General features: G+C 30.4%; 3 protein-coding genes across 8 annotated transcripts in view; 1 reads left to right on the top strand and 2 right to left on the bottom strand.

Annotated features, from left to right (window-relative positions):
- Positions 1–22,726, bottom strand: part of LOC105152479 (cilia- and flagella-associated protein 298) — a 43,146-nt gene extending 20,420 nt beyond the window's left edge. The window contains exons 1-5 of the mRNA XM_011066810.2: positions 22,253–22,726; positions 21,452–21,601; positions 20,741–20,826; positions 20,486–20,656; positions 19,913–20,128 (exon numbers count right to left, since the gene is read on the bottom strand). Coding sequence (XP_011065112.2) covers positions 19,913–20,128; positions 20,486–20,656; positions 20,741–20,826; positions 21,452–21,601; positions 22,253–22,391 — 762 coding nt within the window. The 5' untranslated portion in view covers positions 22,392–22,726. The remainder of the gene's footprint in view (positions 1–19,912; positions 20,129–20,485; positions 20,657–20,740; positions 20,827–21,451; positions 21,602–22,252) is intronic.
- On the top strand, positions 62–12,396 carry Teh4 (tipE homolog 4 phospholipid transfer protein). Of its 3 annotated transcripts, XM_011066808.2 has the most exons (6): positions 62–1,750; positions 1,866–3,221; positions 4,196–4,406; positions 9,060–9,514; positions 10,954–11,251; positions 11,948–12,396. In XM_011066808.2, the coding sequence occupies exons 2-6, from the start codon at positions 3,079–3,081 to the stop codon at positions 12,224–12,226; spliced, it is 1,386 nt and encodes a 461-aa protein (XP_011065110.1). In that variant the 5' UTR covers positions 62–1,750; positions 1,866–3,078; the 3' UTR covers positions 12,227–12,396. The 3 variants fall into 3 exon arrangements, with proteins under 3 accessions (XP_011065110.1, XP_011065111.1, XP_087261162.1); XM_011066809.2 differs by having other exon boundaries at positions 65–3,221; positions 11,908–12,396; XM_087405036.1 differs by lacking the exon at positions 62–1,750 and having other exon boundaries at positions 3,130–3,221; positions 4,039–4,406.
- A 143-nt stretch (positions 22,727–22,869) lies between the features above and the next one.
- The window catches only part of cv-c (RhoGTPase activating protein), a 243,896-nt gene continuing 240,253 nt past the window's right edge, over positions 22,870–26,512 (bottom strand). For all 4 annotated transcript variants that reach the window (XM_087405032.1, XM_087405031.1, XM_011066803.2 and 1 more), the window contains 2 exons: positions 26,158–26,337; positions 22,870–25,913 (listed from right to left, as the gene is read on the bottom strand). In XM_087405032.1, coding sequence (XP_087261158.1) covers positions 25,799–25,913; positions 26,158–26,337 — 295 coding nt within the window. In that variant the 3' untranslated portion in view covers positions 22,870–25,798. The remainder of the gene's footprint in view (positions 25,914–26,157; positions 26,338–26,512) is intronic.

A 26,512-nucleotide genomic window follows, 5' to 3' on the forward strand; every position in this document is an offset into this window, starting at 1 on the left:
AAATCAGCAACTTATATAACTTCCAAAAAATGCAAGTAAGTTATAAATGCCGAATGTTATTCACAAATCTGTGCATCTAAAAATACACTAAATTACTTTAAAAAGATAATTGTTGACAAAAATCAATTATTCTTCAATATTTAATAAACAGCAACAATTTATAAATCCGAAAAAGAGATTATCAATCTTTTTTTTTGTGACATAAATAGTATATATTTCGACATTTCAGAAATTTTACGATTCACCCTCGCAATCAAGGATAAGTTTATGAACTGAGGGTTGCTTCACTCTGGTATTTCATGGATAAAAGAAAACTCCACCCCCATAAAAACGTGATATACCACGGCGCAAGCTCCGTGCGAGAGAACTCGCGAGTCGCACGACTAGACTGGCAGACTTGTTTTCAAACAGTCGGAGTTAGTCGGTTGCATGGCTATCTCTCGCGTGTTCGCGAATGTTTGCGAATCTCTTCTTCGAGATGAAAAGATTGTGTCGATATAATGATAATTTTGCAAATTGCGGACGAAAATGATCGTGGGATCATTGTCCAACATTGATGATTTAACGAAGGACGCGTGTCGATCGCGTAGTGCGAAATTAATTCTCGTGATTAAATAACACGATTTTTTAAATGTAATTAAATGTCATTTGTGCAAATATAATTAATAATAAAGTGCAATTTTAAAGTGAAATATGAAACGGGAACAATAAAGACAATGAAAGTGATTGCATCGATAGTGAATCGCAAGAAAAATGTAAAGAAGTTGCGGCTCTTTCAATTATGTATATGATACGAAAAATTGATGTCAAAACGTTGAAATGCAAGAAAATTTTTAGAAAACTTTACGAAGACATGCTATTGTAACGAATACAATTGTTATATTATGAGGATTTCAGAATTCGCAAAATATACGTCGTCGAACTTCTGTAATTATTTTCTTCTTGAAGAAAGCACAGTTATTTACATTAGCTGTGCTTTAAATTCAGTGATTAAGCGAAAAAATTCACCTAAAAGAGTACTTGATGCTCATGAAAAGTTGAGACGCGCAATCGGCTTAAAAGTAAAGCGGCTTCGATTTTATCGGAGATTCGAACGAGTAGTAAATCTCACTTTAGTCAGACGACGAATATCGAGAATGTAAAAAATATTCTGTAGTTGTAATTTTTTTTTAAGAGAATTTAGATTGATGATCCGTAATCTATAATACGAAGAGTCTAATCATCTTCTCTCGCTGTGTTATGTATTAGTTTAGATAAAGAAAAGGGTAAAAAATTTATTACAAATTTTATAGAAAACGGAAATGAAACATAATAAAATTATGCATGCAATTAAAAGATGATCAACAGAAGCAGATAATACATTTATGGCACTAACGTTTCAAGGATGAGAATCCCAAAGGTATTATAGGCAAGATAATCGCTTATTTCAAGGTTACTTGCAAGTGGAACAACCATTAGAAATTTCATCATGAGTGTCTCTCAGAAAAAAGTCTTTCTAACATCAACATCGATTCTAAACTTATAAAAAACGCAAGAGCGTACTATTTCCTATTTTCTATTTCAGTAATAATATTGACATTGCCTTTTAAATATCCAATAATAGAAAATTTTCTGTGGAAGAAACTTTTGCGTGACAAAAAGTTTGATTTAAACTTTATCGATGTGTTATTGTAAAACGGCCTTTTAAATTATATGCCTGCAAAGTTACGAAGGACGACAGGAACAAATTTTAACAACGTCATTTCCAACGGTAATGGTGACACAGAAATCTGGATCAATAACGCATTTTTTGAACAGTCATTTAAATGTTCGCTTGGTAGTGTCGCGTAATGAAATTACTAGCGTCTAATTCTATACTGTTCTAGCATCCGTTCGCAACTACGCGGCTAATGAAGTTAACACGTGGTAATTGCCCTAAGTGCATCGGACAGGTTGAATGCTTCTAGCAAAAGAACGGTAGAGAAAGGATCGCGCAAACAGGAGGAGACTTCTTTGTTATTACACATTATGCGATTCGTCGAACGTCCGATCACACAGATTAAATTTTGATCAAGAAATGGGGCAACCTTCGACGATTCAGCGGAATCAATTGTGTCTCACATGCCTAATGAGTCACTCGCGTGAGACACGCTTGAAGCTTACCACGAATCTTCTTTATCTGTTGAATTGTTAATGTTAATCGAAACTAATTAACTTCCAAGAAGCAAGGAAGAAAAGGAAAGAAAGGAAGAAGAAATTAGTTACTCATAGGAATCGAAGTAAGCCGGGTAATTTTGATGAACACTTTTTCGTTCACCAATTTTCATCGTTCGAGAAAATAAAAAAGATTCGAGAGCCAGGATCATCCGTATTTTTTGACGAAATGACATGACGTGCGTCACGACGCGTGTCGTGCCCATAAGAGAATGGTAGCTATAGCGAAATCGTCTAATCGATGGAAGTCGTGACACACTCATCTACATACACGCATTTGTCGACCGACTTTGCAAACTTCTACTTTTCAAACGAAAATAGTATGACTGAAACAAACAAAGATAATTTGCAACGAAATATTTCATCTGCGCACGTGTGCATCTCAACGGATAATATCACAAAAGAGTGAAAATGGAGCTGTTGCGAACTATCTATTCTTAGCGCGAAGCGAGTCTCTTGATCTCTTGATTTGTTTTTTTTTCCATGTGAGTGGCGATTAAACTTTTACGGAACCGTTCGCTCTGATGGGAAATATCGACATAAAGTCGCTATTTTTTGTGTCATATATTCCGAGAGGAAGTAAATATAATATGCACTATTTGATGTGAAAATGAATTATCAAACTCATACAGTATTAATTTTCGAGCCGTAACATCGATAAGAGAATAAAGGTCAAAGCTTTAACGAATGAAATAATTTTTCAACAAGTTTGTGCTGGAATTTAGTATCCAGGATCAGGCGTTTGTCCATAAATATACATTACATTTATAATCGGCGTGGAATTAAAATACGTGGAATTAAAATACGTGAGATTTAAATTGGAAAATTCAACAGAAGATTTTTAAAAATATATAGGTGTTGCAAAAGATTGCAAAATATTACGCGATGGGCCGGAAACAGAAACGCCGCCTGATACCGGAACAAGACCGTAGAATTTGCGGTAGCATTTGCTTCTTCCAGTTCACCTTCGTCATCAGTTGCGTAGCTTTGGTTTATCTCGGCGTAGCGATCTACGCGCCGTCGTACAGGTAAAAAAACGAGTTATTAAATCTGGAATTAAAAACTAATTTCCGGCATATCACTTCCTTATTCTTCAAAAGTGACACACTTTCAAATTATCATCATAAATAAATTAAATAAACATTATCTAATATTGAGGAAAAAATATAGTCAATTTTAATAAATATTGAGTTTAATACTGTCAACTAACCATTTACTTACAGTAAATAAATGTATGTGCAATAAAAAAATTAAATTAATTAAATTAAATTAATGGTTCTCATATCAAATAAATATATATTTATATTTAATAAATATTTAGTGTTGGCAATATTCAACTAAATATTTATTAAAGAGACTATACTTTTTCTCAGTGTATCAATCATCAACAGTGAACTAAGGTTGCTTTCCATTTAGAAGACGTAGTCGATACAAGTTCTATCTTTATTATTTATTGAAAGGATAGAACAACGTTTGCGTCTTTTAACAGGAAAGTAGCCTAACTTCATAAAAAATCATCAAAACTGTCACAATTAAAAAGGCTGATTTAAAAAAAAAAGTCAAAATTTCTATTTCCACTTAAAAAGGATGAATTTTTTAAGAATTGTGAAACAAAAATGACAAAAATAACACTTAATCATGTTAAAAATATATTCTTTTTCGATATTATTTGATTTGTCGATAATTTTTCTATTAAATTAAAAAATATGTTTCCTTTCTCTGGAAAACTTAATTTTTTTAATTGTGTTACTTTTGAAGTAAGAGAACGTTATATTTAATTGTTAGATATAGATATTAGTTTCTCTCTATTCAAAGGATTTATTCCTCCTTAAAATCTTCTCGCAGAAGACTGTGTTATATAACGTGTAGCATCATTAAGGAGAAATTACTGACGCTATTCAAGTCAGAAATATTATTCGAGACAAAGTTGAAGGGAGATGTTCGCTGTTTATTTCTGGGAAGTAATCTGAGAAGTGCGTTAACGACGCCAACGTAATTTCAGAGCTTTCCACATTGGCATTGAGCCGGAACCGGTGATGTGCCAAACTGTTAATGCCTCGATGGTGAATAATTGCGGCTGGGCTAGTTGCGGCGAATGGTGTTTGACGAAGTCGAGCGGCTTTTGTCCCCAGTTTCACGCAACCGTGAGACGTAATGGCACTGACGTGATTTTCGAAAATTGCACCAAGTTCAATACAATCGCGTGCCCTCAGGTGCGTAGAACGTAACAATACTATGCTATTCAATAGTTTTGCTTTTTTGCATTGCGCTTGAAAATTTAATGTTGTTATAGTTTAAATGTTACTCAAACATGAACTATGAAAAGCTCTCGATAAATTATATTATATTGTTCACAGATGTGTAACAGTTGTAATAAGTACTATATATGAATTATGGATAAAATTATGAAATTTTTAAACTATTAATAATTTGACTTTAATCTTTAGAAAACGGATGGATGTATTTTTCAAATTTTATTCTTAGTAAAATTTATTATAATTTATTATATTTATATAATTTATTTATTTCTCGCCTAAAACTCATTGCTTCAGAACTATTATAATAGTTAATTCTTCTGAAGCTTTCAGTATTTTCTTCAAAGATAGAAGGTTTGCGAGTTATCGTCGTGTCTTAATCCGTTGCTAATGCCAATTTCGTGAACTTTGCTGTTCCTTTCATCAGGACGAGGAACGCGGACTGATACTAATATAGTGATTTCCGTTGGCATGATAATGTCAATATTATTAGGTGTTGGAATTAATTCGTAGTGTTTTACAAGTGATGGGAAGTACTTTCATTAATGTATTTTTTAATGCTCATGTGAAATAAATAACATTCTTTCATTAAAAAACGCTACGAATTAATTCCAACACCTAATAAAAAATAGACAAATCTAAAAATTTATTACTAGGAATTTTTGAGTTCGCTGAATTTAAATTTGATATCAGAAATTCAAATTCAAAATGGTAGATCTCATATGGTGGCTTAGTAATCGAAAAAATAAATTTTCGAAAAACTAATTGTAAGATTCAAACGAATGATAATCTTAATTCCCTGATATAAAAAATATAATTATAATAAGTTTGGCTCTTGGAAATTAGCGCTGTACTATGTGCGTGATAAATTTCAATATTATTAAATTGTATCTCTCATATTTAATTTGATTAGATTTGTATCTCTCGTATACATGTTTCGGCTAATTTTTTAGCCTTCTTCAGTACATACAGATGAATCCGTGGTAAGCAATAAGATATATAAAACTACAATAGCCATATATTTTCACCATTTAATATCCGCAATGTTTCCATGTGGTCAGTCACAATGCGTCTTCTCTCCAATAAATAGTTTATTGACTACCTCACATGGAAATATTGTGAATATTAAATGGAGAAACATGTAGTTTTATACATTTTATTGTTTATCACAGATTCATCTGTACTGAAGATGGCTAAAAAGTTAGCTGAAATACGTATACAAATTATTAATTAAATATGAGAGATACAATTTAATAATATTGAAATTTATCGTGCATATAATACAGCGCTAATTCCCAAGAGCCAAACTTATTATAATTATAATTGTAAGATGTTTTTAAAATTAAAAATAATTGAAAAGAACATATAAAGTTTCGAGAATGTACTCCTTAAATTCTTTGGAATGAAATTTCACTCTAAAGAGTGAAAATTCTACCAATCTTTTCCAAGAGTTCTTGAAAAAGAGTGGCAGAATTTCCAATCTTTAATAGTGGGATACCTTTAAAGTAAAATTCTATTTCAAAGAAATGAGAAAATATGAAATAAATTGAATAAGACGTATACAATATACAAGCAGTAAAACGCAAATATAGTTTATTAGCATTATAAAAATAAGGTGAAAATTTTTATTTGCGAGAATGTATAGATATCGGTAGCCATTAAGTGATTAATTTTAGTATTAAGAGTTCGAAAGAACAAGTATTAATGATAAGAACAAGCATAGAAATAGAAATGACAACATAAAAAAAATAGAACACTTTAGTGGTGCTCCCGTCTTGTAAAGAATAAATTACAGAAAATAATATTTTCATATTACGGAAAATAATATTTTTGTAGAATAATATTATGTTTCTAAAATACTTATATAAATTGTATTTAAAATATTGTAACAAAAACACATTATACAAGATCTTGCTTAATTTGTTCTTTTTGTGGAAGGAATTAATGAGAAATTGCGTGTAGAAAGAAAGAATTTTCCAATTTGTTTATTTAAATACTAATTTTAATTGTGATTAATTTAAATTAGTAATTTAGTCTCTCTCTCTCTCTCTCTCACTCTCTCTCTCTCTCTCTCTCTCTATCTCTCTTAAAGAGATATGAAACTTCATTTAAAATTCTAACAAAGAACTGAGAGAGAAACTATTAACAAGTTCAGCATAATCTCCACAAGTTGAGAATATTTACAGTATAAGATCTAATATTAAAATTTCATAGTTTCATTCAATGCTGTCTTGTTAGTAGAACAATTGCAATCTCGTATAATTATCCAATCAACTCAGAAATCTTCAGCAAAGCTTTCACAGGGAAGACAATAACAAGCTTTTTTCGTATGCTTCGTCGCTTACTTGTCATAATCTTTCCCCCAAAGCTTTTTCCACTTGACGTAGTATAAAAGTTCTTTTAGAATGATGGGGACGTACATTTACCCTTCGGATTTCGATCACTTTATTTCACGGTACATTCCCAACCAAGCGTGATCGTAAGTTCCCACACGATCAGCTGCTTTTCTGTGGACGTAGGCTTCTATCTCGTGGGAATATTACATTTTTACAGAAGCAGCGTAGACTCCAATTTCTTCTCCGTACCACCAAACGTCGATGCGATAAAGATGTTGCGGAAGATTCGTGTTTCATCCGAATAATAAAATGTAACAAGATACTTGTTGTGTTACTTGAAATTTTATTTTCATCATTAATAATAATTCCTTGAATTCATGGTTTTGGTATTCGAAGTTCGCTTTATAGGTTACTATTTAGAGATCAATTTTTTAGTCTCCTTCTTTAATTATCCTTGATAACGTTGATAATTTATCGTTAAAGTATAATGATGAAATTATACCGATCACCTTGGATCCAAAATTATTGGAGAAAAAAATAATATGTAGCAATTAATTAATATTTGTTGTTGAAAAAATACATAGCAATTAATAAACTTTGCAATCTTCATTGGACTCGAAATAAATGTTGCCTACAATATGTTAAAAATATTTACAAAATATGATCTAATTAAATAACATAATTTTATTCATAATTCATTTACTAAAAATTTTTTTATTTTTAGAAAATATGGTAATCGCACTTCGTTTCTGTCTCCAATTTCCATCTCATCTCACGTTCTTATTATCTCTTCTATATAACGATCCATCAACCAAGCGATATCGATTACAGTTGGGACGTTTTCAGTTCGTTGAGAGGGAAAACCTTTTACAATATTCGCGAAGAAAAAATACTATTAAAAAATCCATTGCGTGCGATATATACACGCAGCATTATAACATCGTCCATCAGAAAAATTTTTACAGAAAAACATTTTTCTGTCATAATTTGCGAGTAATATTAATTGCCTTCTTATCGTTATGATAATTATTTAGCGGATATATTACGGAAGTATATAATGCTAATAAAAATAAATATTATATAAGGGCGGAGATGCAAACGACATAAACTTTCACTATCATAATAATGGTACGTTGTTACAAACAACTCAGCCATTTAATCCATTTTATCAACAATGGTGGCGGATCAAAGAGCTTATTTGCGAATGGTTATTACATAATCTAACAGAAACCGACAAATTGTTACAATAAAATTGTTACAATGTCATATAAATACAAATTTCTTTTTCATGAATTGCGTTACGGTAATATTTTAATTAAATAGCTTTAATTTATTATGCGTGACATAATATATAAATTTGCCGAATAAATTATTATTCGAAACTTAAATGCAATTAAAATGCATATTATAATTTCTATCGTTTGATTAGAGAAAAGTTGATTCACAACAATCGAAAGATTTTAAATTATTAAAAGAGAGCTAAAAATACTCGGTATTCATAAACCTAATTTAAAGTAAAAGTCACGAGTTGAGAGAATACGGAATTATCCCTGAGGGAGTGCCCTATTAATATGAATATTTAGGCGCACGGCATCGTACGGTATGCCGACCGCTAATGCTTTGCCAGCAGGTTTGAAACTTTCTGAAAGTAATGGGATTTAATTAATGACGTTGATGTGAAAGCGCAATATAGAGTATAATTAAAGCATACATAATGTAGGCTTTTATAGCATTGACAATGATGCCAGACAGTTTCCATAAATCGTAAAGTAATTTTCCTAATGAATTAATTGTTCTAATTAAATAAAGGCATTTAAAAATTTTTTAAACATTCTATTAAAAGGGATAATAATTTTATAATAGAATTTACGAGTATAAATATTTTGAAATCAAGAATATTATTTAATTCTTCCACAGTAAGAAAAAAAAATCAAATTAAAAGGTGATAAGATAAAAAAAAATTTGTATAATTATTGCTTTAATTAAGTAAAAATTATATTTGAATACTTTCAGATAAATTTTAGCATAAAACAAATAAAACAAATAAAATTAAAATTTCATTGCAAAATTATCCAAAAGATTTTAGAAATCACAATTGATACGTATGATTCTAATTGATATTTATAATTGAAAAAATTACGAGAGATTAAAATTACAATTTCAGTGAATTCCACTAATTTTAGAATATTATTACATTCTATATAATTTTATACATTAATATGATTAATGTAATTAATAATGAGATGAAGAATTCAAAACAAAAAATGGTCGATAGGTAAACATGGAGAACATGAAAAGATATAATTGCAACAACGGCAGCGAGTGCAGTATGTTGACGGGGGTGTTCAACTGCAGCCTCGGACATTGTTCAAACATGAGCGATCTGATGCTTTGTCATCACAAGGCCGACGGCATTGTCATCGATAGCGAGAAGGATAACATGAAACTGAATGGCTTCTTCAGCTGTCAACACTCTAGATGCACGAAAATCAAGAACGCTTTCAATTGCGACCGATACTGTCCGAGCATTAATACTACTGACGTGAACGTGTATCTAATGCAAGACGACAGTGTGATATCAGCCAAGTGCTCCCGTGGGATGGCCTTGAACAGAGCGAACGGTAGCCTACCTGGTATCAGATTGAACGAGCCTGTTAAAATCTGGGACGAAAAAAACAGCAGTATCGTCGCAAGCTGTTTCGCCGTAACGAAGAATGGCAATGTCATCAGGTAATGACGAATATTAATCAAGATCTTACAACGACGAATTTTCCAAATCATACGCGGAAAGAATAATTTTGCTGACATATTTAAAAATTTAGCTAGATCTGAAAATAATTTTGTTGGATGGCAAAATAATTATGTTGGAGGTTCAAGCTAGTTACTAGAACGTCAAACTTTGCAGCGTTGCTCATCACGCTTCAACAAAATCGTCCTCTTCATTTATAAATTTATTCTATTAAAATTTGATTTCGTTAGTTACAAGACAAATAGAATAATTGGAATATCATTTAACAAATAAATAGAATGAGCATTAAAAAATATGAAAAAATATTTATTATGTTAATATTTATTGCAATTAATTATATATTTACTGTACAAAGAACGCAAATTTCATATAAATTGTTAAGATATTACGTATTTTATTTGAATGTTAATTTTTTTAAAAAGATTTTATGTCACTGTTAACGATAGAGTTAACTATTGAATTCGTTCACACTGCCACGTCTTTGATGAGTGCCTTAAATGCACAGAAAAAGAACTCAATAGAAGACGCAAGAAAATCTCGAGAATTGAATTACCGTCGATAGGTGGCACTGGAGCTTTGTTGAATGATTGAATAGAGAAAATACTTTTGTCCCATTCTTTTCCCACCAGCATCCATTCGAAAAGGATTCATAACATCGTCATATAAGTAATCAATCGATAATACAATAATACTATTAATTTTAACATAGTTTACTTTAATTCTAGTTACTTTAATTTTAACATACTGCCTAAGATAAAATTATTATATTAAACAATATTATATTATATTATTATACAATTATATTATCACATAAAATGTACTTGATTTATGACATTTATGTGATATCATTGGAATGTTATTGAAGCATAATTTCATTTATCATTATTAAGTTTTTCTAAGCTAAAAAAATCGAAATTTTATTGAATCAACTATTAAAAAGGAAATGCGCTAAATGACAAAAAGAGACTAAGATATTAGAGTATATATCAATGACAGAGAAAGAGACTAATATTGGGGTGTGCCCAGTCGCAGGATCAATGGTTGCTATGGAAATACCCTATACGAGTCTATAAGAAACCGAGTATAGAGAAACAACATAGGCTTTTACGATAGAAGTAATTGACCCCAATAAACTTATCTATAAATATTTAATTTTAATTCGTATCTTTACTTACAGATATGAATTGAACATAAAAAATTCAAATATATATATATATATATATGTGTGTGTAGTAAAACTTTTTCATTAAAAAGATTAACAGAAATTGCAATGCTTCATAATACGCGTGAAAAACAATTATCTTTTTAAATTTTATTCACAGTTTATGTTTCATTCTATTTCTATCATTCACATTTCAATCACTTTTTTTAATCAAAATTGCTATGTTGTGATCGTTATCATTTTTGTTGACATTCGCAGCACAGAGGATTGCGTGAATGGTACGTTGTTGGGTGAGATTCTGGTTCCCAAACCGTCCATTAATTTCACGAGTTTCCTGAAAATTTATGAGAAGAGCCTACGGTATCCGGCGGACCCCACGAACGCCTATGTTCCGGCGCAGCAATCTTTGACTATCTACAACAGCTCGCGATTATATATCAACCTCGAGCGTTGCGTCAACACCTTGAGAGGCGAGTGTAGACAATTTCAGCTCACTCACGGTCGTGATGGCGACAATCAGACCGCGCAGAGTCGATATCCCTGTTATTACAACAAGGTAAGGCATTTTCTGTCGAAAGAAATTTGACAAACACATATGAGGATTTCGTATCAGATGTATAATATCTATGTGACTGGAATTAACAATTAAAATAATTCAATAAAGCCAATATTTATATATATTTAACAATAATTTTATAGTTTAAATGAAAATTTTCTCATTTTATCTTTTAATTTAATTATTTTTTGAAAATATCCCTACTTTGAAATAATAATTTTTGATTCCTAAATTGCCGTTAAATCTTTTTGTATTATGTTCAAATACAATATATAATAGAAAAATCTGTAATTTTTTCATAATTTTTTATTAAAAAAAAATTGTTTTCGTGTAATATTCTTAAGCGGGTTTAATTCACTTTCCTGTAGTGGCAATTATGCTATGTAGAAAATTATATAATCTATTTCGTAACAAGTATGTTTCTTGACACACAAAATAATATTTTTTTGTTGAAAATCAAAATAATTTCTTTTTAAAGAAGATTTTACGATTTATGTTTCAAGAAATCATAAAAAAATTAAACTTGACAAATGAGGCAAAGTATAATACAATTAAATTAATAGAGAAAAAATTATTCTAATTTCCTCTCTCCTCTATGAAAAATATTTTAACTATTGTTGATTGTCATTTCCGGTATAATTGTAAAATATTAATAGATGGGCAATTCTTATTCATGTGGATGCACATATTACGCAGAACGACTCGTTATTCGTGGTTGCACGTTTCGATCTGAAGAAGACACGAATGGAGCTGTTGATCGCCGTTATCGTGCCGGCTGGACTCTTCATCATCAGTGTGATCACCCTGATTATCATTTCGCGATCGGTGCAGGTGGGAGACGACGCGAAGATGCGATGCAGATACTGCGTTGATAAGCAAGAGGTCGAGGGCGAAGACCAAGGCCTCGTAGAGGCAACGTCCTCCACGACTCAAAGTCAGGTCAATGAGAACGAGATTAGAAGTATGACTCTTTAGCAGTACAAGCCGCTCGGCATAGGCACTACGCTGGGTTATGAAAAGCTGCCATTGATCGACATGGACGAGGCTGAGGATTCCTTTTAGAAGAAAATGCGAGACCTAATTTTCAAAAGATCGTGATGCTGGAAAGATCCATCCAAGACAAAACTCTACAGATAAAATCCAAATGTGAGTAAAGTTAAATTCTCGAATGGACATTAACGTCGTCTTCCGGAATGAGGTGTAATCAATTTCTTTACTGTTACAATTATAATCATTGTAACGCGCAATGACATGGACGTTACAATGGTGTGACTGATCGTTGTGTTTGAAATGAAATTTAAATTCAAGTGATCTCTGCCAATGAAACTCATCGAAAGTAACCCTTTTGGGGTCCAAGTTAATATTATTGACTCTTCAATTATGTATTGATGGAATATATTTGTAGGTATGCTCACTGTTGCCTTCGATGTATCGTTATTATTTTGTTTGCGCGCAAGACAAACGAATTGACACTGAATCACACAGAATCATCGGGACGTAGTTTTAAGATTTTGCCTCCAAATATATTTAGGAAACTTTCATAAAAAATGTGTCATTCTCTTACTTCAAAAGTAACACAAGAATTCAAAAACACTAAGAATGTGATTTTACTGTTATCATCATGAATAAAATAAGTATTACCTTATCAATTATCAAAGGTGAACTAATTTAATTTCAATAAAAATTTTATTTTAGACCGTACGTGAGAACACAACTAATATAAATTATAAATTAAAAGCCTATAACTGTCGAAGCTAGACCTTTAATGCTTAAATAATTCAATGTGAATTATATACTATATATGTACATACATATATATCATATTTGTAGTTATTTAAACTGCGCGCCGGATTGATTTTCTGAATTTATAAACGCAATTAAACTACTGTACATAATTGTAATATTATTACAATAGTTTAATTGCGTTTATAAGTCCTCGGAAAACTAATTCGGTGCGCAGTTTGAATGACTACAAATATGGTGTATATGCCTAAATTATAAAATATATATATATATATATAATTATATATATATAATTATATATATAATTATATATATATATATAATTCACATTAAATTATTTAAGCATTAAAGATCTAGTTTCGTTATAGACATTTAATTTCTAATTTAATTTTATTATTATATTAAAAAATCGTAAAAATCGTCACAACTAAAAAAACGTGATTTTAAAAGAAGCTCAAATCTTTATTATCAAAATCTTCATTGTTAAAAGAGGATAATTTTTTTTAAGAATTATGAAACGAAAATAACATTTGATTATATTAAGAATATATTCTTTTTGTTGATTATTTGATTAGTCGATAATTTTCTGTCAAGTTAAATATAGTTTTTCTCCATTTTTGACAGGAACTTTGACTTAATTTTTTGAATATTACTTTTGAAGTAAGAAAGCAATATGTAATATACAATTGTTTAATGCCACTGTGTGGCAACATTTTTACGAATGCTTTTACGAACAATAATGGCGTTAAAACAATTGCATCTCCGTGCAATAAAATAAAAAACAAACAATTCATTAATCAACGAAGACAAAACAGAACAAGTGATGGAATGGATAAACGCTGAAGTATCCATTATAGTACTTCGCGAGACAACATTCTTTTTTTATAAGAATCGCGATTTCTGCGCAAAACATGAACAAGCTTATTTATGTACATCGTGTAAGATAATATGACGAGACTTATCGCTCGTTTAATATTCGGTTGACAACGAACGTGCATTTATATTTTTTCTACATCCACTTATTGTGTGCTACACTTGTAGTTAACTCCGTATTATTACCGTACTATAATTAGATATATGTACGTATCCTAATGCCGCTGGTGAAAACACTTAATATGATTCCCTATTTCTGATACGCGAACTCGAGTATTATGACTGCCTACGTGTAAATTATAATTGTATAGTAGATACATTGTATATTACATATACTTACGATACATAAATATCAGTACCTTGCGATGTAAATATATAAATATACATACATATATATATATATATATATATATATATATATATAAAACATGCTTTCAACGAGACATTTATATATTCGTGGTGATCAACGTTGCCTCAATTTTCGTGCCAGTTTCGTGTTAGCGTGTGTTTCAAGTCAATCAAAACAATATCTGTCATATAAATATTCGAAATATTTGATACAATTAACAAAATGTGTGTTAATTAGACATATGAAATTTTATGAGTAGAAATTATAGAGAAAATAACACAATATCATAAAATTATTTGTAGTTTTTAATTACTGAATTCATTTCATTTTTAATATTCTTCAATCATACTAAAATAAAGTAATAAATAATCTTTTCAAGAGAAATAATTAGCACAAAAAGTAGTAATTTAATATTTGACATAATTTGACTTTTATTTTTCATATGCTATTGATTATTTTATTTATTGAAAAGAAGAAAGTACATATTTTTTAACTTTTAACTGAAATTTAACTGAAATTTATGAAAGAATTGATAGAAAAATACACTCACATTCAGCAACGCTGAAATACAGGCTTTAAATAGAAAATAAGTTAATATAATCTCACGCAAGTAAATACACATGTGTACGCAAGAAGAGTAGCTAGGAGTTATCAGGCAAGAAAAAAAGACTTTTCTGATGTCACTATATTCTATGTGCCTTCTTCCGCTTTCGATGAAGCCAGTAAAATGTACCTATTAATGTTTGCAAATACTATAACACAAGGCTCGAAAGAAAACTCTTTCGCTCTCGGAAACAAACACAACAGTTACTCTGTTACTTCTGTTATTTCTATTCTGTTTTAAAAACAGAGGAGTATCGGTTTATAAATAAACATTTGATCTCGTGTGTACTTTTTTCTAAAAATTCATTAAATGGATCATGTAGTCATGAAAGCTATATGTGATCGACAAACGATATTTTGACCAGTTAAAAACATACAGAAAGGTATTAATGAACAAATAAGATAATTAGCGGGATGTTCCTCGAAACATTTTTTTTAAGAATGTAAAAAAGACTTTTTAAGAATATCGATTTTGAGGAAACAATGCAAGGTAATTTGTCGCTAGTAAAAAAATATGCGAATATGCAAATAATGAATAACTGCATATCTAATTATGTATCTGACTAAAGAAGAAGGGCTAATTTTCTTTGTATGTATAATTATTGCTAATAGCTTAGTACATAGATATATGTGTACATAAATAGAATAATTCTGTGGTATGCCTTTATGACAAATACGTTTGTGAAATATATGAATGTGCCGACTGTAAAATATAATTTCTTTTTTTTTTAATAAAGTTTCTTCACGTGTGCAAATTGCCACAATCTTATTCACATATTTATTCGCATCTTAATTTATCTTTCATTCGTATAAAGTATAATCAACTCAAAAATATACCTCTTAGTAAACAGTTTATAATAAATGTTGCGTGCCCACGCGATATATAAAATACGATACGGAAAAGGGGACAATCGGAGAAAAAGCTTCGTTAAATTTATTTGTATGTTCCCTGTAATAAAATAATGAGAACATAGAAAATTTTCTGCCCTTTAAGAACTCCTTCCATGATAAAAAAGCGATGCGCATATCATCGAACCATAATAAAATAATATCGCCACACTTTGCGTGTTACGAAGCACTTCGTGCCGAGGGCATCACTCGAAAGTTCTTGCTGCGCAAGAATAAAAATACTTCTCATATCTTCGTTTGTAATATGCCTATGCAAATTAATGTATCGCGGAGAACATTTTCTGACCTTGGCGAAACGCATACAGTTTTATTTCTCTATAATCTAGCACAAAATTGCAGAGCGATAGAAAAATTGTTTTTGAAGAGATTAGCTGTTTCTTGGAATCTCCTTATATAGCTCATATTTTTTTGCAGATATATATTAGGTGTTGGAATTAATTCGTAGCGTTTTTAATGAAAGAATGTTATTTATTTCACATGAGCATTAAAAAATACATTAATGAAAGTACTTCCCATCACTTGTAAAACGCTACGAATTAATTCCAACACCTAATAAATTATTTTCTTTGCATTTTGTTAGTATTGTAATTATAATATGGCATTATATTATAATATTATATATATATATATATATATATATATACACACACACACACACACACACACACACACACACACATATATGTATATACGATTAATAAACCGGAGTATAAAACATAATCTTTTGATACCTGCAAATGATTCATACTATCTAAACGTTTTTATCTAGACAAAAATAATTAATCATCGTCATTCGTTAATTAATTCTTATCTTTTCGAACTTCTCATCCTGTAAGTTCTATCGTTCCTCCAAAGTACTAAAATGCGATTGTATCGTTTCGATGAAAACAAACGGAAGACTGAATTGTCATTGACCTACATTCGCAATAACTGCAGATTAAAATCAAGTGCATCCTATCAATCACTATCAGCTTGTCGCTCAATATTTGAAGGATCCTTCATAATGCAGGCACCGTTACATGCTCATTATCGCGCATCGCAATTTATAGAGAGAGAAAGAGAGAGGAGGGAGAGAGAGAGAAGGGAGGGAGGGAGGGAAAGGGGAGGGAGAGAGAGAGAGAGAGAGAGAGAGAGAGAGAGAGAGAGAGAGCCATTAGATAGAATTTCTCATTTACGCATCGACGTGTCGCAAAAAGCTTGTAAAATGATTCGATGCTGATAGAAAGTCTTAGGTCAACATAAAAATGATGATCAAATAATGGAAGCTTTCAGACGTCAATTTCAGAGGACCGCATTACGTGATAGAACAACCAACCAGTGAATAATAGATACGACCGCAAGTGAATTGTGTCATAAAAAACAAAGAATAGTTATTTGGATTTATAAGCTTCCTCATGTCATAGATACAAATAGAAATTGCACCTATCACATCGTTAGTATATTGCTTAAAAATGACAGCTTAATATCGATATGCCATATCTATTATATTTAACAATAAATTTTTGAAGAATGCTAAATTAGTCTAAAGTTTTTTCCTTTACGTAATTCTGTGAAGTACGATATTCTATAAAAATAATAAACACGCGTAACGAGTGTATATATTCATCATGTTACATAACAATATGTATAGATATATGTTCTTTTGTAGATAAATCAACTAAAAGGAAACTAATTGTTTTGTAGTCGAGTAAATACCGATTATATATTATACAGAGCGAAATATATCGAATTAAGATGAAAATTTTATTGAGAATTCTAATATGGTATAAATTACGCTTTCGTTCTTTAGCAAGAAAAATTATTGGAACTTAGGAATGGCCATTGAACTGAACAAATTACGTTGCAACAAACACCGTGGCCTGTTTCTGTCATTTGTTTCTGTCGTTCTTTTAAGGAGAGCAAATCAAACGTCATGAAAATTCACGGATGCAATTTCCTGTGTGTGAGACATGTATCAATTAGAGACCAAATCGACCGATGATTCTTAAGGAGATTCTTAATGAGAATATTTTTTTAATTATTTATGTAAGTTTTCTTTAAGACGACGTAAAATACGAAATACATTAATGAAATAATTAATTTTATAAATTAACAGACTTAATCAATTAAACTTAATTTCCGCTATGCCTATTAATTAATATGAAATTTTGACGGAAAATAACAAATTATTAAGATGCTTAAAAAAATTAATAGTATTTTTTTCTCTATTAATAGTAGTAGCAAGATTAGTTTAAACTTTATAATAGAGACTGAAAAATTAATTTGTTAAGTGTTTTGAAATTAATGTTAATAAAAAAACAAGCTTAGATATCAATATTCCTGTTACATAATAATAACAATTCTATTAATATTATTGTTATGACCATTATCGTTTCAATATAATATGATTTATAAGGTTAATATATTTTATATTGTTATTTTTTTTTTTTTGAAAATTTGAAACAGTAACATTGCTAAATTACACATACATTCTGCTACATAATATATCCGATTTTAAATTTTAAGAGACAGATTTATTTATATATTCTGTATATTTTTTGTCGCAGTCTTTTTGCCGTAATACACATATTCCATACTCGATTAAAATTTGATTTCAAAGAAACAGCATGAAAAAAAGATAAATCTTTAAAGAACAATTTAGTTAATTAGTCTTTGACAAAATACTATGATCTATGATTATTCAAGTGAATAGTTTAGGACGATTAATATACCTGTTGCTACCTAAAGAAAGATGTTCACGTATTTTGTACATTTCAGAATAATAACAATAGGTTAAATAAAACACGAGGTACGTATAATAGATTATCTTGAAACAGTTAGTTTCTTTTAATTGATTATTGATGTATGCATAATAACTATACGTGGAAGTCGTACTAGATGCTATTTGCTGCGACTCCAGATCGATAATGGAAACGATAGAAATGGGACATTTGAGTTCATTATACCTACCCTTTATATCAATATTTATAGCTTTATATTTAAGATTGCCTTAAGTACAATCTTAAGTTGTCACAAGTTAATCATAAAGTATTAATATCTTAAGACATTATTTAAGATGGTCTTGAAATAAGAATAGAATACTGGCATAATCTCTGCAATTGCATTCATAACAACTAAATTATTTAAATAAACTATTTAAATCAATATATAAATCGCATTTATATATAATATTATGTTACTATTTTAAATTTAAATTATTAAAAACAAGTCAAAAATATTTTTACGTAAATAAAAAATAATTTATAAATATTTCTATGTATCTATGTACTAAACGATTACATCACAATTATTGCGTATAAAATAGGTTTTTAATAATAAATGTCATAATTTGAAGGATATCTTCATTTTAATATAAATGGAAATAATTAATGTATAGACAAACTGCGATATTATATGTATTATACTGCGATTTTATATCGTGAATACTTTAAATTCCGTAAATTAAAACAATATATTATTATTAAAGTATTGTTTAAATCAACGTAGCGTTACAAATTGTGTAGAATTCTAAAATTAAATTTATTTTTATTTAATGCTTCAGAAGTATTAGATGATTGGAAGAGAAAATTTGCAATTAGAGAAGGTACGTGTCAACATAAACGGCTCGAAAGATCACTATCAACTTAAACAAGCTTGCGAGTTGTTTCTGAAATAACCTACCCTACTTCGAATAGGGCGTGCAGAGGACACGCTCGTGATCGATAGACATGTACTATCTTTTCCTAAGCACGTGGATCAATGGAGGCGACTTAAAGGTACGTTCTCGCTCTGGAATATCTCATGAGTAGTAATCAAATCGATTCTATTTCGTAATTATTTAAAAATATACCGTAAATTTTGCAATATCAATTATTTTATTGATAAAAAATTGTGAAATTTTTAGAAAATTCTGCAATTATTTCTATTTCTTGTATGTGCTATTGATTTTTGAATGAGCATTTAGGGATAAAACAGAACGCGTCAAGTTCGACTACAGCTTGATCATCATTTGTTGTTAACGTCAATGTTACTTGATAATTTTTTCATTAAAATTTTTTGGAATCCAATTAAAACGAGTTGATGTACGTTCTTATGATTGCTATATTTTGTTTGTCAACAGTTATTAGAGAAATGTACATACCTTATCATAGATGATTCATCCGAGATATTCATATCATCGATGTATTGTATAAAAAGACACTTACCTTCAGCTGTTCTTGACGACGGTATGCGTGCAACATTAATTGTTTCCGTTCATCTTCTGACATTAATGGCTCCCTCGCTGGTTTTCCAGATCCTCTTTTTTGTAGTTTCACAATCACTTTAGTTTTCTCGTTATTACCCACAAAGTCCTTCATCTTCTTCCCAGGTAATAACTCCTTTCCGGAGAACCATAGTTGAGCCAGTTGCATATCGATTACCTGTAACAAGTGTATGTCTTTCCAAATGTTGATAAAGATGTCGCCTATTTCCAACATGCTGAATTTTTTCACAAGTACAAAAATTTAAAGAACGTTTTGACTTTTCCTTTTAGATGTCTGTATAATATTTTTAAATGACAAATTAAATTTGCTTGAATGTATATGAATGTATTTTTGCAGTCTGTTCTCTTAACGTGTATTTATAAAAAAAAATATGTCTCTTATTTTTATATTTATTTTAACATATCCAAAGTTTATTAAAATCGAAGGGGGATATGTTTACAATTTTTGAAGCATTTGTGTTGTTTTATATTGTCATATTAATTATAAATATTTAAAAACACAATACATACATACCTCGAGAGAAGCTTGAGTACCGGTGAGATCTTCGGTATTCTCAAATTCTTTACGTATCACATCGTGTAGTGGAAGTCCCATCGGATAAACAATCATGACGGCGCCTCTTAACAAATCCAGAGCTTCTTGAACTGTTTTTTGAGTAATCAGTTTCTCTTGTTGCACTAATTTCTGCGATTATATGAAATGATATTAAAGAATTTGTGAATCGAAAGTTTAGAAAGAGTAAAATGTAATAAATTAAATTGCATTTACTTTTGATGTCATGGTACGTGCATCTTCAATAGTTTTTTTCAGCACCTCCTGCATCTTTTCGTTGGGTTGTCTGCCATTTCTGCGACCTGTATTTATCTAAACTCAGTCTTAATTTATTATGTGAGATGTGCATGTGCAATTTTTTAAATACAATTTCGCGCAATTTTCAGTAACATTTTATATTACTTTGTAAATATTTGTAAAACTAAAATAAGAGATTCAATAACAAAATATTTCATGCATTTGTTTTATACAATAGTAAGATTATTTTTGTTATAAAATATCAAAATGTCAAGATAATTTTACGATAATTATTTTAAAGTTTTATTGACATTATTAAAAAATAGAGAAAAATAGGCAAAAAGAAAATATAATAATACAAATTAGAAGTATCAAAAAGAAGTTATCAAAAGTAAAAAAAAGAAAGAATATATATATGATAATTTTAGTAATATAGCTTGCATTTGTTATTAAAATATGAAATAAATAAAATATATATAATTAATATCATAAATTATAAGCTAATATATTTAAAAAATATATATATATATATACTTTGCTTTCTTTACTAGCTCTGCAGGCATTTATATTTTTTAACAGTTCTTATAAAAAAATCCATGATTCAAAAATTCATTATCGATTATAACAAGAGGCGTTAATTTTTATAGTAAAATCTATTATTATGTGAGGCCGGCGAAAAATGTTACGTACCGATCTTGTCTTTGTTGAAAGTCCAACCGCCCATGGGCACGCACTTGTCTGCCCATTCGTCCTTGAGCTTGAGCTCCTCGACCTGATCGTCCGTGAGGCCCATTATGTCAGGTGGTAACATCACGCCATGCTTAGCCAGCTCCTCGATCTCTGTTTTTCACAAAAGAGATACTTATGAGAAGGCAAACGCGCGAGAGGGAGAGTGAGCGACCGTATTCAAGTATATAAGTCCGTATAATTATCCCGCGTGACTAATATCACACGATGGCCAGGATAGATGGGTTCATAAACTCAAGCCTCGACTTCTTATTACATGCTGTTATTACTAGCCGCGGGTGTGCTCCGAAGAGATAATCACTAATGGATTTTTCGCGTTAATATTCTGACTGCAAGGCCAGGGCCTGCCACATAAGTTCACTTCGTCCCACAAAAGCTCGTTAAAAACAATTGATATTATCTTCATTGCAGCTTATTCGTTTCTTATAGACATACTGTTCAATATTTCTTATAACTTAAATTTTAAATTATATTTAAAAAACTTAATTTTGTATCATAAGAAGTATGGTATCGGATAAAACTAATAATGTAACATAAAAGAATTTTTCGTATTTGTCCTGTTAAATTTTATATAAAAGAGTAGAATAAAAAATTATTTCTTTATACTTACTTTTTAATCTTACAATATAATTATGATTCTTCAAAGTAATCAAAATAATACGAAATTTTTTAAACGTATGTTTAATTAATATTTTCTCAATATTTGGGAAACCTGCCACTGTAAAGAGTACATAATAAATTTACCATAACAAATTCTTGAAATCTTCAAACGACCATTGTAAATCACTACGATGTCAGATATGACATCGTCCACATTCGCCTCCACATTGGTATCATATAAAAATTGACTGTCGTCACCTTTCTTTATGTGCAATCTCACCATTTTTATCAAGTCAAAATTTTCAACTTTTAACTAAAATAGAATTTTCTGTACTATTAAAATAATTTGTAAACTTGAAGTTTTTGATTGAGATAATGGATGGTACTATACTAATTATAATTATTAATTTGACTTGAACGTCAAAATGAATTATGCTAAGTGCGTCAGCGAGTTGTCACGAAAAACCACGAGGAGAACTAAACATCCAACGATCCAACATATATTCACCCAACAAAAGCCTGAACAACGTCAGGATGATACATCATCCATAGTAACACAAGTCCATAGTAACACAGTTATCGATTAAACAACGTGAATACAGCTATCAATGTGAAAGAAATTGGAATAAAATGTTCGCACTTGATAAACAGCTGAAAAAGAATTAGACTGACCAAGCAATAGCGGTAATAAAACTAATGAAAGGAGAGCAGTGAAAATGGATCGATAAGAATAGGAAGATGTTTCGTAATGAGTATATAACTTTGTGTTGCTCATTATTATATAATATACATATTTACATTCTAGTGGAACACGGATTACAAGAATAAAGACGTTCATATATCATTACAAATATGAAGAAACGCCGACAATGCATCTCCATTTTGGTCGTTTCTACTGGCGTTTTTTTGACACAAAAATATGATATATTTGTATGATTGCTTAACGTCAATATATAATATAGCAGCAATTAATAATATTTTAAATATTTTCGGCGCAACGTTGCACAATAAAAATCTATGTCATAATCCATAATTCTCGGCTATAATATAAGTGACTAGTATTACGTTAAAATACACTTAGAGTTTCAATTCGATGAGGTGCATCTTACGCAGGTCATTTTCCTGTTTGAGGTTCAAACAAAATAATTCATGGACGTAACAAATGATCCATCAAATAAAATTTTGTTATGACTGTTACACATCACGTTATCATCAAGTGATGCGCATATTGGAAATTTCAATCTAGTTTTCTTTTCTTTTATTATTTTTATGTCTAATGTTCTATCCAGTTATTTGTTACGCCCACGTGATGGTCCCTATGATAATTGTTGCATACGGACATGTCAAACGATTAAACATCCTAAGCGTCCTAAATTCGCGAGCGCAATTAGTTGACTCGCGACGATTCCGAAATAGACATGGCAAAAATTATTATTTTTTCTTGTTCATTTTAATTCTTAACATCGACACGAGTAACAGTGATAATTGCTTACATCGAGTAGAGTCTTCATACCACTCGCGGAACATGATGGAACAACAAGATTTGGAAACTTACACTTTACTCAAAATCCTTTCGCATTGCTCGAACTGCCGCGGCCATTGTGACTTCGGCGATAAATCTATGATAACGAGCAGAGCTGCACAGTGCACTGCTTCGTTTATTCAAATCGCTATATATGAAAAATATTTTTAGTTTCACAAAAATAAAAAAGTTTAAAATATTTTATCAATTGTAAGTAAAAAGATAAAATAAAATTACATTTGGTGCTCTCTCTCTCTGTAAGAAAACAGAAACAATAGGTATAACTTTCTTGAAAATGTTGTGTATGTATGTGTATATATAACCACAAGTTATTTTTACTTAAATGTAACCTCACTATGTATTTTTTCACACAACAGCTTAAACGGCGCAGCAGTGCATCATGTAACTCCGACACTGAAACGGCGTAGTTCTTTCTTTTACATGTAACAAACACGTGCTTATAAGAACACATTTATAAATAGACACATGTGTACATGCGTACGCGATATATTACATATCGGTTCGTCTACGTGTGACAACACTTATGAGAGAGGAAGAAAATTCCTCTATCGAGACGTGAGTCGACTACTTTAATGTGATACTCTATGTGATAGAAAAATTGGCATTTGGTCCAAAAAAAATATATGAAATGCATGTGAAATCTGTATTCTCAAACAATACCCTATCTAGGCTTCGTCCCATTTTTAGGAGCCTGACGGAAACATTAATCGATCAACATCGTCATTATAAATGGTAACGAACGCTGTCAACTTAGATGTGGTTTCGTTTACAACTGTCACTGTAGCTGATTGGTGCACTCTACAAGCTTGAATGATTCTACGTAGCGACATTTTATTATGATTCGGTCCCACGGATTCATTTGTTCATCTTAAAAGTTTCATCAGGGCACATACTATAGTTGTGCTTAGTGATAGAAAAATATTTAACATGCAGTCCAGTAATAAAATTTTGCTGTAAAAATAAAATATTAAAAAATATAATTGTATCGTATTTATAATTTATATTATAATTTGTACAAGTCGAAATAATGGCTTTTTGTACCAAGAAATTTTATCGATTTTATAAGAGAAAAATAACGTTAATCTCAACTTTATTTGTTCATCTTAAAGTTTCATCAAAGCACACACATATTATGAATGTGCCTATTTGTAGAAAAATATTTGACATGTCTAGTAATAAAATTTTGCTGAAAAAATAAAGTATTGAAAAAATTAATTGTATTTAATTTATATTATATTTTGTACAAGTTAGAACAATGACTTTATATCAGGAAGTTTTATCGATTATGATATTGTGAGGAAAATATCATTAATATCAACTCTTGTTTTCTGATGTATCGTTCTATCTTATTTTTATCGAAGATATGAACTTGCTACGATATAGAATAAACCCATGGAGTCGCTATTTTCATATAAACACATACACATAGTCGTCGAAAACACCGAATGACGTTCATCTTCTATCTCGCAACCGGAAACGTTCATCGGCCGTTTTTTTAAATCTTTAGTATTAAAGTGCGATTAAATTAAAAAATTGCAGTAAGACGCAATTTCAGATATCGCGTAATGCAATCGAAACTTCGTAGAATTTATAAGTTCTCGAACAATAACAATGTCAGAATTGCAAACAAACGAGTCGTCCTTTATATTCCAAAATGGCCGATTTATCGCACGTGAGCCATCTTCATTAAAATTATTCAATAAGATTGTCCAGTCTCATTCTTTATATGCCATTCCTTACAACTTTCATGACAAACGGACGGCAAGATTTTTGTACAGTAAACGTCATACGGGGGATTCTATTACTATACTACTATACGATAAAATAGGTTGTTTATCTCAAGTTCAAAAACAGTTGCTGAACAAAGCTAACTACGACATCGGTGGGTTTTGGTTACTGATCGCGCTGATTGATCGAGATTATTCCTCATCGATAGTAGGCTGGACTTGTAGTACGTCCTTTAGGATCCTGTTGTCATATTGCTGCTCATCGGGTACTTGGAGAGTAGACATGGATGTGGAGGTGGAAGTGGAAGTAGACGTGGAGATGGACATGGAAGTAGAAGTGGAGGAGGAGGAGGAAAAGGACGAAGAGGAAGAAGGAAAAGAAGAACCGTGCAACAATAACTGTTGCACGGTACTCTGTTCTCAAACTTTGCTTTCAGGTCCGTCAGTGGTGTGCTTGAAAGAATTACGGATTTTGCTGAGATGAAGGGCAGCGATATGTCCATAGCTCTTATTGTACCATTCAGGTGTGCGTCCCCTGAAAACAAATTATTCCATTTGGATTTTCATCTAATCTCAAGTCTATATTTAATATAAATTTATTTCAAATAAATAATGAAAGAATTATTTTTTAACAAATAAAAATAATTAATTAATTTTAAATAAATGAAGATAAATAATTCGCGCTTCAAATAAATTTGTGTAAAACATTTCTAAATAAATGTCAAGAATCGAATAAGATAAAGTGGGTTATATAAAGAAAAAAATTTAATATCACTTACTTTGTATCGACTCTGGATAAATGCATAATGCGAGATTTGCCACTACCGCATGGTTCGATAAGATAACGTGAGGCCAAAACGATGCCGCGAGTTCCTCCAAGCATGACAGGGGCATCTGGATGTTGCACGGATGTTTCGACAATGACACAAGCACCTTTAGGAAGATCATTTCGCCAAGATCTGCAAAAATTAATTATACTAATTAGAAACTGTAAACATCTCTACTAATCGTTCACGAGAAATAAAATATTTGTTATTTATAAAAATACAATAATTTTCAAATATTTTCTTTTTATTTAAAATAAATAAAAAGAATACGAGATTTTTGATCATGACAATTGATGTAACTTTTTTA

Source organism: Acromyrmex echinatior, chromosome 4, assembly GCF_024713525.1.
Source record: "Acromyrmex echinatior isolate Ae372 chromosome 4, ASM2471352v2, whole genome shotgun sequence".
NCBI classification, from domain to species: Eukaryota; Metazoa; Arthropoda; class Insecta; order Hymenoptera; family Formicidae; genus Acromyrmex; species Acromyrmex echinatior.

Excerpts from the sequence above, each read along its gene's own strand:
- Teh4 (XM_011066808.2), top strand. The coding sequence starts at position 3,079 with ATGGGCCGGAAACAGAAACGCCGCCTGATACCGGAACAAGACCGTAGA. Across the intron at positions 9,515-10,953 it reads AAGAATGGCAATGTCATCAG|CACAGAGGATTGCGTGAATG; the intron begins GTAATGACGAAT and ends TGACATTCGCAG. Across the intron at positions 11,252-11,947 it reads ATCCCTGTTATTACAACAAG|AACGACTCGTTATTCGTGGT; the intron begins GTAAGGCATTTT and ends CATATTACGCAG.